The 14669-nt window shown below is 34.8% G+C and overlaps 1 protein-coding gene across 16 annotated transcripts in view; it reads left to right on the forward strand.

The window, feature by feature from the left end:
• Positions 1-1031: 1031 nt before the first annotated feature.
• Positions 1032-14669, forward strand: part of LOC127875355 (uncharacterized) — a 55599-nt gene continuing 41961 nt past the window's right edge. For 4 of the 16 annotated variants that reach the window (XM_052420355.1, XM_052420361.1, XM_052420360.1 and 1 more), the window contains exons 1-4: positions 1056-1383; positions 3375-3470; positions 5618-5788; positions 8018-8076. In XM_052420355.1, coding sequence (XP_052276315.1) covers positions 5758-5788; positions 8018-8076 — 90 coding nt within the window. In that variant the 5' untranslated portion in view covers positions 1056-1383; positions 3375-3470; positions 5618-5757. Of the gene's footprint in view, positions 1384-1727; positions 2046-2097; positions 2251-3374; positions 3471-5617; positions 5789-8017; positions 8077-13755; positions 13776-14669 lie in introns of those variants that run through there. The other 12 variants (XM_052420362.1, XM_052420367.1, XM_052420368.1 and 9 more) reach the window with 9 other exon arrangements.

Below are 14669 nucleotides of genomic sequence, written 5' to 3' on the forward strand. Positions count from 1 at the left end.
TTGTGCCAAAAATTTTGTGCCATTTTCATTTGTCATAACATAATTTTTGTGCCTGTTACAGAGTACTAAGAATTTTGTTCTCTTCAGTCCGCTTCTTAAACGTTTCAGTTAATTTTTTGTAAGACTTTTGTACGATATTGTAATTATGTAGGGACTCGGTTTGTTATCGCTTAGTGATATCTCCTTAGATATCAGACGGGGAGTGTGATGTTTGGTTTTCGCCTCTTCACTTTCCGTTAGTTACTTGCCGCTACACTGCTTTGCGCGGTTGAACCTCGTTCTCGTTTCGTTACATGGCATGGCGATTAGTCGACAATGTCCACTGTTGTATTTCGTTTATCGTGTTGTCTTGGCCTATTTTGGTGTAAGTTTTGGTCGTGTTCACTATTTTGTATAATTCCCTACATGTTACAATAGTATATTTTGCTGTAATCACTTCTACTGTGTACAATTTCGTCATTTGGTTTGGGCGAATCATTTGCACCCTGTCATTTCTCGTACCTAGCTTTATTAGAATTTCTTGTTTGTTAAGATTGCTTTAGTTCAGATTCAATATAGAATGATGTATAATTTTTCTAAGTAACAGTATCAATTACTCATTAATTACTGTCTTCGTAAGACTGTATATTTAATATTTTTCCGACACGATAAGCATTAATATGTTAATATGTCTAGTCATGAAGTGTTCACCAAAAGTTCAATTTTGATATATTTCTCAGTCATAATAAGTATTCTGTCTAGTCACGTACAGTATTAAACATTTATTGTTTGATTTATTTCCAGTATTTTACCATCAAGTTGGAGCGTAAACATAAGAAAATCTTTAATTAGAAATCGTCTTGTTCTTTTATCGCCCCAGCCCTGGTTAGCTATCTGGAAGCTTTCGTTAGCATAATCCAGAATAGTATTTGTCGGTAAAAATATTATTAACATAATGATCATACCAAAGTTAATATTAGTGACATAATTAAACGTAAAAGTCAGACAACAACAGGTTAATCACGTATTGGTTTACAAGGTTAATTTTGCACTCAGCAAATCATGTTCAAATGTGATCAAAGATAAAATAACATAATACCATAAACTCAGGCAGTGGGTGTATAGCGAAAAATTTGAAAAGCTTTACATCCTTTCATTGATTTTGGTTATAAAGCTGGATATGTATAATAGGCACATTGTGTTTTAATTGCTCAACTTAAATGGAATATTTGATATCTCTGAAAAAGAAATCTAGTCGTAAATTGTCGACATATATATGAATTCAGTTTTGCGTTGATAGCAGTTATTTTTGCCAAAGATAGTCAGTCAGTCTGGGAAATAACAATGTGCAAATTAAGAAGTGTGTTGAGAGCATACATTATTTTGTCTAATTGCCTATCTTTGGTGAGTTTTTTGATTTTTCAATAACATGATATTTTGATTATCTTAATGTGCTTTCTTTAAGGAATTAGTATTGTGCGTTGATAATGAGCTGAAATAGAAATGGATCATCTTTTATTATTATTCTTAACTCGGTACCTTTTGGAAGTATAATTAAAAAAAAAAGATAACTGTGTAAAATGTATCCCATACCTTTGAAGCAAATAGTTGCATCGTTTCAATTTGTTAAAAACACATTCGTGATAACACAAGAGGCTTTAAGAGGAAACTCTTGTTGACTCAATATATAATGTATCATTTGCCTGTTGGAACGTTAAAATAGTGGTGTCATAATCATCATTTCATAGACCGGTGTGGTCGCTGGTAGAAAATGAGGGTGGACTTCGCAGAATTCCGCCGCCAGTCAGGTCTGTTGTTGGCTGCGGAGAATAGCTCATCCGTGGGAAGGGACATCCACTTGTTCACATTGTCAATCCAGCTTTACTTCCGACGGACTCTTCAACGACCTTAAGTCTAACACAGTCTTGCAGAACAATGTTGTGCCTTGTGATTTGTCAAAATCAAGTCAGCGCTCGTTGTTTGAGGGTCGCCAGAAGGGTTGGTGTGGACCGAAAAGTACATATGTCATGTTCCGGACGTACTCATTGGTCTTGTGCTTAATGATGGTACGGAGCAGTCTTCATAGACGATTGTGTTCGAAAGCCTGTACCCTGCGTTATATGTCCGCTTTGCAGTGTCCATGTATCGCTGCCGTACAAAAGGATGGAGACTACGAGGGACGTGTAGAGTCCGTGCTTGATTGGGCAGCTTATGTAGCTGCTTAGTCTGACCATCACAGCGGTCGCAATGATAATTCTTATTCGGACAATGGTAATGGTACATTTATTGAACAGGTTTGCTCCGGAGTAATTGGTGCTGGTGAATTCTTCTATCTTCTAGAAAATGTTAAACAGGGCGGTGGGGGAATTTCTAACGGACGCTAACTATGTCCTGAATAAGTCACGTATCTGTGTATCGTTCAATGTTGCGCTGCGGGCTTTTTCATAGAGTTCTTTGATGATTTGCCCCTGCCCTTAACGTATGTTGAATCCTCTCAGACGCCATTATACCACACGCTGTCAAAACATTTCTTCAAATTGATGGAGTGGAGAAAGAGCTCACGTTGGTGTAGCATGTGTTTCTAAGTGATGATTGCAGTTATGTATGTGTTCCATTGTACTCCGTCAAGTATAACTATGCTGTGATGGCTAATACTGCAATAATTGCACATCTTGGGGCTGCCCTTTTTCGTAAGTTGGTATACCAGAGACCGGGTCCACTCTTTGGGTCACTTCTTCTCCTACCAGATCTTCTTGCATTTTTCTGTTATTTCTGAAGTCGCTGCCTCCCCTCCGTGCTAAATAAACTCGCACGTGACGTTGTCAAATCTCTGGCATTGTTGTGTCTTCCTGCCCTGCCTCCTTAACCTCTGCCTTTAGTATAGACATACATTCTACGCACGCAGTATTCGATAAACCGGTTCAGAACAGCGGACATCCCGGTCCGGAGGCGTCAGAATCTGCTTCAACGCTTTTCATGTGCTGACTGGTTTCATTAGTGTGTTAAGGGTGATGTAAGCCTTCTTTGCGGATACAGTGCTAGTTAATAAACTATTCCTCGATCTTTTTAATCTGCTTCGTCCTTTCCCTGTTCGCGTTCTGGTATTCTGTAACAAAATCCAGGCTTGTATACTTATGCCTCGGCTTTCTTCTTTTTGTCGCATAGGTCAATGATTTCGCTCATCGCCCATCGCCTTTTCCGTGGTGTATAGGGTTGTATTGATCAATCAATAGCAAGAAAAGGAACATGATATTAATATTTTTGTTATCATATATGTGCCATTAAAGTAAGAACTTTTTTACGTAGTTTTATTTATCTCTATAGGAAGAGAAGCGATTACCACGATATTATTCTGTCTTGATGACAAATGACCTAATTTTCACACTAATTTACAGATTGCGGGATTAGGCGTGATAATAACCGGCCTTATAATGCGATACGGTGACAAAATAACTCAGCACTTCATGGAGCCAGCTTTCGACAAATACAAGGTGATATTTCGGATTTCAACATTTCGAGCTACACAATTTCGTTGTTAACATAATAACATCGGTTGGTCGTTTTCTTGAGTAAGAATGCTGTACAGCACTTTGGCTTTATTTAATAACTACATCTATCTTAGATAGTTGGGGCAATATGGGATTGAACTTAAAAAATTCCAATGCAACGATTTTTTCTTACTTTTTTTATTATTATAGTTTGATAATCCCAGTATAGGCAATACTTTTAGAAAGTTGTGATTCCTGAGGCGGAAGAAAAATAGAAAAAACGCACACAAATTCAAGACATTAGATTTTACAGTCTGGATGTGTAAAAAAAATGTGTTCACATGTGTACTATCTCGACTATTTGATGTTTGCACTGCATGATGGGTATGCACTTCTTTCACGATAGAGACAAAAAAGCCGAAATGAATAGTTCCGTCAAGTAAACCGACAATATATATAAAATAAGGCATCGATTAACATATTACCTGGAAGGTAATGATATTGCCACTTTGACCAAAATAATAAACAACAACTTGCTACTTTTATGTGGCTATATAAAAATACCTTTAATTCCCCGCTTTCTTTTGAACATAAAATGCACCCTTAAAATGTGAATTAAATGTCTGCAAATGCATGACATAGACAGAACACATTTTATAATATGAAACACATATTGCGATTTTTGTATACATAATTTCATCAACAGAATATAACTCCGCGTAAACGCATTTTGTCTTAAAAAATGGCCTAAAGTAATATGGTAAAGTAATAAGGTTATGTCAAAGTGCAATTATGTCACTCCACTATTATTATAATGAAGTAAACATTATATAAAACAATAAAAGATATCAATAATATCGTGTCCATTCAGTACATTAATTTGCACTGAAGATAATGTAAAAACGTTTTTTCCCCAGATTTTTTAATCTGCAAGCGCCGGTTTTTTAGTTCTATTTTAATTGACATTGTGATAAGAGTGTTCAACAATAAACTTGAAATGTGTGTGTCCGTTTCAGCAAATATTTTTCAACAAACAAATACTATTTAATTGTTTGCCTAATTACATATTTTTATGTTAAGTATATCGCTGTTTTAAATACATAATTTTAAGAAATTTATTAGCATACAATGCAATCCGATCAGCTTTAGCTTTTTAAATAAGTAGCACCTTTTATCATATTAAGTGACAAATCAATCGAAACTAACCAAATTATATATATATATATATATATATATATAGATATATATATATATATATATATATATATATATATATATATATATATATATATATATATATATATATATATATATATATATATATATATATATATATATATATATATATATATATGAAGCATTTATTGTTTAATTACTTATGACGATGAGCTGTATCTGCTTAAGGCGCAAATAAATTTGCTGCTTTGTATATTGTTATGGTGGCTTACTTTTGCAGATATAACTTGGACATTATTTAAACCAGGATGCATATATCACAATCTACGGTTGCTTAACTCTTGACAAAATAACGCATTGTTTTAAGAATAATGCTTGAATGTTAAAAATGGATGTTGGATGTTAGGTAATGAATGTATTTGTGTGATGATGCTCAAAACCACATACTTTAAAATTTGTATATGATCGCTATGTAGTGCGGAAGACGTCCTAATAAGATTAAATAGTTAAATGTAGATATTTTCGCAGAACTGATCCGTGTATTACCCTCTAGGAAGTTGCTTTAATAGATTTTGATTATGGTTATATACGCACCTTCAGCATTTTTCTTGTCATAAAACAATCGCTGGTTTGAAATAATTTTATTATTTTTCATAAATTTCGTCATTAACCACACACGTGGATTAACATTTTAGGGTTTTAACAATTGCTTTACAACCACTTCTTTATTTCTAGAAATGCGTGTAAATAGTATTGTCCTTTTAAAACATATCGTTTAATTATATCTAACAGATTAATTCTACCAATTGTTCATTAATAATTTTGGTATATATTTTAGCATATAAAGGATATTTATGAAAAAATGATTTGAATAAATATTTAACTCAGAAAGTTTCTATGTTAATTCTTCCACTAATCTTAACCATAGTGTATTTTAATATATATAAAAACTCACACAACAATTATTATTTCAGGCATCGATGGCTGCAACATCTGCAACTGATACGGGAAACGTTGATATTGATATGAACGTGTTTCTGAAGTTAGCAGCCGAAGGAACTATGTCCGTTGGGGTCATTATGATGGTTTTATCGCTCTTTGGAATATTAACTGGATGCTACAGACATTTGCGAATAATGAAAGTAGTAAGTATGATGATTCTTATCGTTATGTATTTCAAAATGATGCAAATTGCGAAATTAGTTATTTTAACAAAAGCTTTGTCATAAAAAACGTTGTCCTCTACATGGTGAATGTTTTAATCTCAATGTATGATATGGTATAGTGTGGTATGGTATGGTATGGTGCGGTGTGGTGTGGTTTAGTATAGTGTGGTGTGGTCAAGTATCATATGGTGTGGTATGATATGGTAAAGTATGGTGTGGTGTAGTATTGTATGGTGTGGTATGGTATGGTAAGGTATGGTAAGGTAAGGTATGGTCAGGTGTGGTTTGGCGTTGTATGGTATGGTGCGGTTTGGTGTGGTATGGAATGGTATGGTCTGGTCTGCTCTTGTATGATATGGTGTGATGTGGTATGGTTTGGTATGGAGAGGTGAAGTGAGGTGTGGTATGGTATGATATGGTATAACGTGGTGTGGTATGGCGTTGCGTGGTATGGTATGGTACGTTATGGTGTGTTATGTTATGGAATGGTGCAAAATGATGCAGAGTGCAAATTATTTTAATAAACGCTTTGTCACAAAAAAACAGTTGTCCTCTACTGGGTTATGTTTTCAGAACAAAAACAGGATTTCCATCAGTGTCATTTACCAAGCTTGATTACTTGTTTGTTGTGTAGGATACAACTTAAATTGTCAGGGATGTCTGTAATGAAACGCACTAAAAACAACTAAAAAACCATGCAAATGCCCGATATGATCCTGATTGCGTGCACCAAGTTTGATCAACGTAGCTTAAGTACGCTTTGAATTGTCGCATGGTCAAGATTCTAGTTTTTATTTTTTGTTGCAACCCTATCTGTAAACATGTTTGTCTAACAAAATCAAATTGAAATTACGTTTACATCACCACATTGCCCTTTACCCACACACTTTGTTCCAAAAACATAGCAGAAGTAATTTATATTTAATGACACGATACAGTTTTTTTATTCAAACGGACCGACGGATTAACGGACATGAAGACAAAGAAATTATAAATTCACTCTAGGGCCATCTATTGCTATACCGCTGTTTGTAAAGCTAACTTGAGTTATAATTTGAGTTGTCGCACGACCTAGACTTTTTCCATAACTGTATAAACTGCGTTTATTATGTCGTATCAAAAACTGATTAAGTTGAATATTTTCCTTATTGCATTCTATCCACATATCATATCAAATTTCATCTAACTAGATAGAATATGTTTCTCGCTAAGGCAAGATACATATTCTGACGGATACAAGTTTGAACGGAAGGTCGGAAAAAAACATACGTATACATATCGGGATTAAATGTGATTTTTTATGCTAAGCGAGTATTTTGCAAAGTATGCTATTTTATGGTATGGTGTGGTATTCAAGTATGGTGTGGTGTGGTATGGTGTGGTGTGGTAGTGTGTGGTATGGGGGTATGGTGTGGTATGGTATGGTGATGTGATATGGTGTGGTATAGGGGTATGGTATGGTGTGGTGTGGGGGTATGGTGTGATATGGTGTTGTGTGGTATGAGGGTATGGTATGGTGTGCTATGGTATGGTATGGTGTGGTGTGGTATGGGGGTATGGTGTGGTGTGGTGATGTGATAAGGTGTGGTATCGTATGGTAAAGTGAGGTATGATATGGTATAGTGGTTTGTGGTGTGGTATTGTATGGTATTGTATGGCATGACATGGTATGGTATGATATGATAAGGTAATGTATGGTGTGGTGCGGTATGGTATGGTAATGCATAGAATTGTAATGTATGGTCTGGTACGGTACATTAAGTTGCATTAAATTACATTATATTACAGTTCTGTTCACTGCATCGCAGCACAGCAGAGTACAATACAAGAAAGTTCAGTTTAGTATAATATTGTATTGTATGGTAAATTATGAGTATTTACCACACTATGAATGACTCTAATATCTACATGTATTTGTAAATTCATGTAAGTCCTGTGACCTAGACCTTTCATCTGTTGACATCCATGTTCAACAACTGTGTCGTTCATAAACACGCAAGCATCTTACAAAGGAAGCCATATAAATTTGTGTATGAGTAAATTGTGTTTCTATATTAAACGTTCAAATATCTGCTTTATATACAAACACACACACACAAACGGTTTATAATTTTACTACTTTAACTGGATCCTTTTTAAATATATATATATATGTTTTATGTATGAATTGTCATTAAATATTTTAAATATTGATATTTTTTATTTTAGTACTTCATTGGATGCGTCGTCTTGTTTGTTTTGGAGGCAGTGCCAGCTCTGCAAGTGTGGTGGGTATTGTTTTTAGAAACAAAGCATACACTCAAATTCATGTTTTAATCGTTGTCGATCCATATTTATTCACTATGTTTAAAATGTTGGTTTCACAAAGATACTCAAAAATCTTTCATTGATGGCACGAAGTCGCTGCTTTGTCTGCCGGTCCGTCCTTTCGTTAATGTCAGGGCTATTTATCAGCAATAACTAATCGTTATCAACAAAATTTGTATTATAATTTGTTTAAGTTCCTTGCCGTGTTGTGGAGTATTTACTCAACATACAACATGTTATTTAACACCGTCCCGGCCCTAACATAATTACATTGTCAATGTCAATGTCATTATGATCGATTTTCCGTAGATGTTCAAAGCCTTATTGAATTGCATCGTGACTAAACGCTGGCGTATTAAAATCAAAACACCGTATAAAACAATAGTTAAAAAAAACATTTTCGTTGTTTTAACATGTTTAACGATTACTGTCGATATATGGCGGTTGAATATGTAAGGATGAATTCCGGTGCAAATGCATCCATCAACAAAAGTAAAAGTGACCAGATACACGTTGCAAAACAACATCTGCATATATTACCTTGAAAGCTAGGCTAACATATCAGCATAGGAGTGCCATATGCAAGTACCAAGTTCAAGTTAAAATCACAATATTAGGGCAAAGATGAATATAAAAAATACACACCCAACACTTTGTCATTATCGTTACTATGTCAAGGATTCATAATTTTCAAAAAAAACAAACAAGGTTAACTTCTGTGCAAATATCAATCCATTGTAATAACCATAAATAGGATTTACTCTTAACGTTGCTGATTATTGAAGCCTTGAAACACAGTGAACATACAACAAAATAACCAGATTCCTTTATCCAGCCAATCCAGGTAAAGTGTAAAATATAGATATCAATTGAAAATTTGCTCTATCTTTATCCTAACCTTGTTTTGACAGGCGTTTTCAATTAAAAAACAAACCACATTTGTTCTCAGAGTTGTGTGACTTAAATTATTTCTCATATTTTGATTGCAGCATGCAATTATTGAATAATTACTCGTGATTTATAATAACGGCCTGATATTGTACAAACCATTATCGGGAGATTGAACTTATATTGAAATACTTAGTTAAAAATTGTGCGATATTGTTAAAAACGCTGTCTCAATTTTGCCTTATAATGTAGATACATATATTAAGGTTAGTAGTGGTTATCGTATAACCGAGTACACAAAATATTATTACAATCGGCCTCGGCAAATGGTCTTCTAGATTCATGGTATAAATCAGATCGCATCATATATTGCTGCAAATTTGTTAAGCTTTATAACAACTAACTGGCCACAACTCATAAACAGAGGGTTTAATATACAAAAATGTTCGTCAGGGTCTGTAGAATTCAGAACAAGATGTCGTTTTTCTGGAAAGTGCTGGAGGGCTTTGAAATCCAATATGGCGTCCAAGATGGCCGCCGTTTTATGATTCAATTACTAATAAAGATGAATTGAATACGTCTATTGAACACCTATATGTACTGACTTTAATATTTGATAGAAGTAATCCATTGATATAGGGCTTCTACCAAACAGATCACCAAGGTCACCAAAGGTCAAGGTCATTTCATGGTCAAAATGGAAAAATAAACGAAAATTTGAGTATAGACATATCATTTTCTTTTTTAATTCAAATGCTTTACATTTGCTGTGATAACTAACCTCTTTATTATATAGCCACATTTACAAGCTTCATTTTAAACAAAAGTAAATGCCTAAAATTGTGTTGGTAACCATGGTAACCAAGACTACATACGCTATGTGTCCATTTTCCTGGTTCGTGGAAAGTCATTTGGCATTATAACCAACAAGTTTAATAAGTTTGCTTTTAATCTTTAATATCTTATCAAGGCAAATGTAATGAACAGCTATGCAGTTTTCCATGTATCATATTTATTCAACAATCAAATCTAACCAGGTATAAGTGCTTGATAAAGACTCATAAACGTTATTTACAAATGTTGTAAATTATGAGGTTTTACATTGTATTTACTAATACAAATGATGCAAATAACAAATTATGTTTTCAAGTTACAAACACTGAAAAACAACTCCTGTAAACAAGGAACTGTCAAACGTCCTACTTGTTGCTTTCGGAAGTCGTGGAATCCATGTTGACTCGGCTAGCGCACTGCTGACCAACATGCTTGTCATCGCATGAGTCGTCCTTTAACCATCAACTGTTCGCTCATTCAGATTCCAGTTATCAGCAACTGCCACTACAAGCTTCCCACTTTGGTCTCTAGGTAGTATATTGTCTGGTACAATACCACCAGAGTCTGTTATTTTGTGTGATGCAATGTTCTGTTGTGCTGCTGTTGTCAAGAATAACCGAAGATCTGGATATGAGATGGAATAAACAAGAGAGTACATATCTTCAATCAGATGGCGGCTGCCAAACTCGTTGTTGAGGTGTATCCCTAAGCCCAGGTGTTTAGGGGATGGGTTTTACGTGACAAGTGTAGTTAGGTCACAAGCAACAGCTAGACATCTTGTAATGGTCCTCTCAGAAGCTTCCTTGTAGCATTTTTGTCATGTAACCAACACACTGCCTTGTAAAGAAGAGGCTCCACAATCTGCTTCTGATCCGACAATTTGATTTCTTCTGGAGCGTAAAAGAAGTCATCAAATTTAGGATTATTCTCTATAATTCGTCTTCTCAAAATACCCATCGCCTTATGAACTACAGCTTCATCTGTGTCGTCCTCTGACTCTGGTAGTTCATCGTATGAACACTCATTGTCATATTGAATGACCTGTTCCATCTCCTTTGACTTTCTGACAGCATCATTAATAGTCAAACTAGACGAACAAACTAGGTCAGGCTGTTCATGCTGATGAATAAAGGATACCTCTGGCCATAATTTTTCAAACAACCTTTTCAAATTGGAACTTTTATAAGAGTTTGCATCATTTGAACATCCTTCTGATTCAGCAATTTCAACAAAACGTTTTTTTAAAGTATGAAAGAAAAACACCTTTTTATCAACAACAATAGAGTGCTCAAATTCATTTTAATTATCTCATCAATTATTGTGTATGAAATTGTTTAGTTTTCAGAAGTGGCCTTATTGGGTGTCAGCCCGGAAAATGCATAAGTATTACACTGGTAGTATTTAGTCAAACAACCTTTTTTCTATGATATCGAGCCTCAATGGCTACAAGATCACCATTTGGAACACTTGCCAATCTGTCAATAATGGCTACATCATTTATTGCAGTAGCAATATCTTACACTTTGCGATATATAGAGTTAGAGTCTGACCACATATAGAAGTTTCAACTAGGCCAAACAAAAAAAGTGTGTTTCGGGTAACCCGACCCTACCTACGATTTTGGTCCCGACCCTACTTTTTTTCGTCTTGTAAAAAAAGATCTCTGAAAAAAATAGTGCCCGAAAATAACCGCGCATTTGCCACTTCCGCTATCGTTATCAATCATCCGATTTTAAGCCCGGCAATTATCGATTGCACACTAATTCAGCGTAGAATTTCATAAATTTCCAAGGATACGCATAGTATTGACGATTTTGACAGACACTCTCCATTATCCGCAGAGTCGCTTTCTCACATTTAAATCCCTTTTGTTGAAACATCGCTGTCTACACAATAGGTCAGTAGAACCGCTAAGCGTGTTTTTAATGGACCGGAACTTATTTCGTACTCGACCTCGAAATCATTAGAACAAATGTTCTGAGCAAGTTAAATGATATGTGTTTTTAAGTGTTTACATGGTTTCCCAGACGCAAAACAAGAAAAACCAGATCGGAATCATTTACTAACTCAGCCGAGATATCATTAAAAAATGTTCTGATTGAAATTAATGATGCTTGTCTTCTAGCGCGTCCACAATATATCACTATAGCCTCGAACAACTGCCTCACCTCCTTGTTTCACTATAGCCGCATAAGAAAACTGCCCTACCCAATGGCGGAAATGTTTTTAAAAGGACAAGGGCCATCTTCAAACTATGCTGATATAACATTTGAAACAAAGGTTCTATGCAAGTCTCATAATGATTGTGCAAAACATCAGACTTCTAGAGTGTCAAAAGGTTTGACTATACCCATGTTATAACAGCAGACAGCCATGTTTTTAACGAACAAAAATCGTTTCCAAACACTCTGCTGATATATCATAAAAACACATGTTCTGGGTACGCTTCATGAAGATTGTGTAACACATGTTTCTTCTAGAGTTTGCAGAAGCCCTTTTTTAATCTGACCTAGTGACGTTGTCCAAAATATCATTGCGACAAATGTGCTGAAAAAGTTTCGTGAAAATTGAGCAATCCATGTGTGCTCTGAAGTGTTAATATGGTACATGATAACGAACAGACGACGCACACAATATTGTCACAAAAGGTCTTCGTGAGCAATGTGTACTCAGATAAGATAAAATCATTGTGCACACATCAGCAGTGAAAACAAACAGCTTGGCGAAGAAATCAGAACATGCTATCAGTAGAAATCACTTGATGGGGATAAATGTCTTTACATTTGTGCAGAGTTAAGATTTCCCACACTTAATGATAACACCCTTGTTTTTGGGAACTTTTCAAACAAACTGCTCACAGGCGGCCAAATTGTTTTACCGCCGAGGATAAGTTTTATGACTTTTATCACATTTTTTTTGTCTGACTCAGGAATTAATTTCAAGCAAGGATGTATTTGGACACAACTTAAAATATTAGTCGGGTGAAATTACAGCAACATTTGCCGAACAGCGCCAACGAGCAGAAGCACACTTTTGGATCTACCTTTAATCCAATTCCAAACATACATGGAAAAATATGATTTAGATGAACACGTTACTGAAAAAAACCGCATTGTAATCGGTAGAATAACGAACAATTTGCTATAATTAATTGCATAGATAGAATTATACAAGCGATTGCGCTAGAAGCCTTAAGAGTTAATCGATTAAGTACACATGCAAAAATAAGTAAACATATATATCGCACCAAGCGCTTTTGAGCAGACACATTTTTTTTTCTTCAAACAAAATTCGTTTCAATGAAATAAAAGACACGTTGTTTTATAAGAACTAATCATAGTTTAGCAAGACTCTTTTTTCAAACGTACTACGTTTATTTATGCATGCATTCTGTACTGTGACACGCGTATCATCGAAGTTGCAAACTGTGACCTATTTCGGCTTGAATCAGCAAGCTACGACTTATTTTAGCTTGGGTTATCAAGCAGTAGAGGGCTATAAGTTAGCTATCTTCACCCTCGAATATAAACGATTTTACTCGCATTAAGCTTTACTATTCGAATACAGTATTACTATTGGGAAAGAAACACACACGACATAATTGCAGATTATTATGTTCATGTATATATGGCTTTTTCAGATTGAAGTCGAAGATCTGGGCAAAATTTTGCAACAATTTAATTTGTCAACCAAGTTTTACTAGCAATGCAGTTAACCGCCCTATAATAATTTTTAAACTGAGCACTTTTAGATTACAAGATAAACGCGTTGGTTTCTGTCCACTCGAACAAATGTAGCTGATAATTTGCTCCGATTAGTGTAGATTAACTGAGGGCTCTCCATATCACGTATGATAAATAGCTTCTCATCTTTGTTTACTTGTCAGGATTACGGTATCCACCGACGGTTTTGATCTTAAAGTGAGTAAGAATTATCTGTAAGTATCGACTGTTTGGGAACAATATCTTGTTGAGAACATGGATGTGTAGAATCAGGCAGAAATGAACCACTTTGTAGCATCTATTGATATTAATGTCAAGCATGTTTATACTTGGAGATTAATCTCCCAATATTAGAACTGTGCTTTATTCATGATTAAATTACATGTGCTGATATATATTTATTGAGTGTCTCATTTTAAACAAATATGCACAGTTTTTGCATGCATAATATAATAAGTACACAGGTTATCAGATAATTTGCAAGTGGAATTTTACAAGGTTTATTTAAAAAAAACACGTTCATGTTTAAAGTGGCAATATGCATTATTTCATTTATGTTAAATTAAAGTAAATATATCTGCCCATTAAACTCTTAACAATTGTTCCATGATTTGGAATTGGGTTAAAACTAATTAAGTTTAAACTTCATGATCGTTATACGTGATGCATTTTACGTACATAAACTACAGCTTTGTCACAAACATGACTTGTCAAAAAGTTGTAATTCTGTTACTCTTGTATCTTCAATGCAATTGAGTAATTAAATAGTAATTAAATTGAATGCGTTTGAATTCCCTTTTATTATTGTTTAATTTGAGTTACAATGCTATGACGTTAAATTTTATTTACACTTAAATGTATTATGAATATTGCTGGGCCAAGTGTGAGGTTGAGCGCTCTATAACCAGGTTTAAACCCCCAATGCTTTGCATTGACCGTTCCAAGGCGGTGACCCCAGCTTTATTCATATTTTGTGTTTATGTTGGTTTGTATTGTGCTGTATTGTGCTGTTTTGTACTGTTTGGGCAATCGGTCACTTGCCTTAAATAAAGGACCAACTAATTGTTGTTAATGAAAATTCAATACTGCTCCAGCAGCTGGAGTTTCAC

The sequence above is a fragment of the Dreissena polymorpha genome, chromosome 3 (assembly GCF_020536995.1).
Source record: "Dreissena polymorpha isolate Duluth1 chromosome 3, UMN_Dpol_1.0, whole genome shotgun sequence".
NCBI lineage: Eukaryota > Metazoa > Mollusca > Bivalvia > Myida > Dreissenidae > Dreissena > Dreissena polymorpha.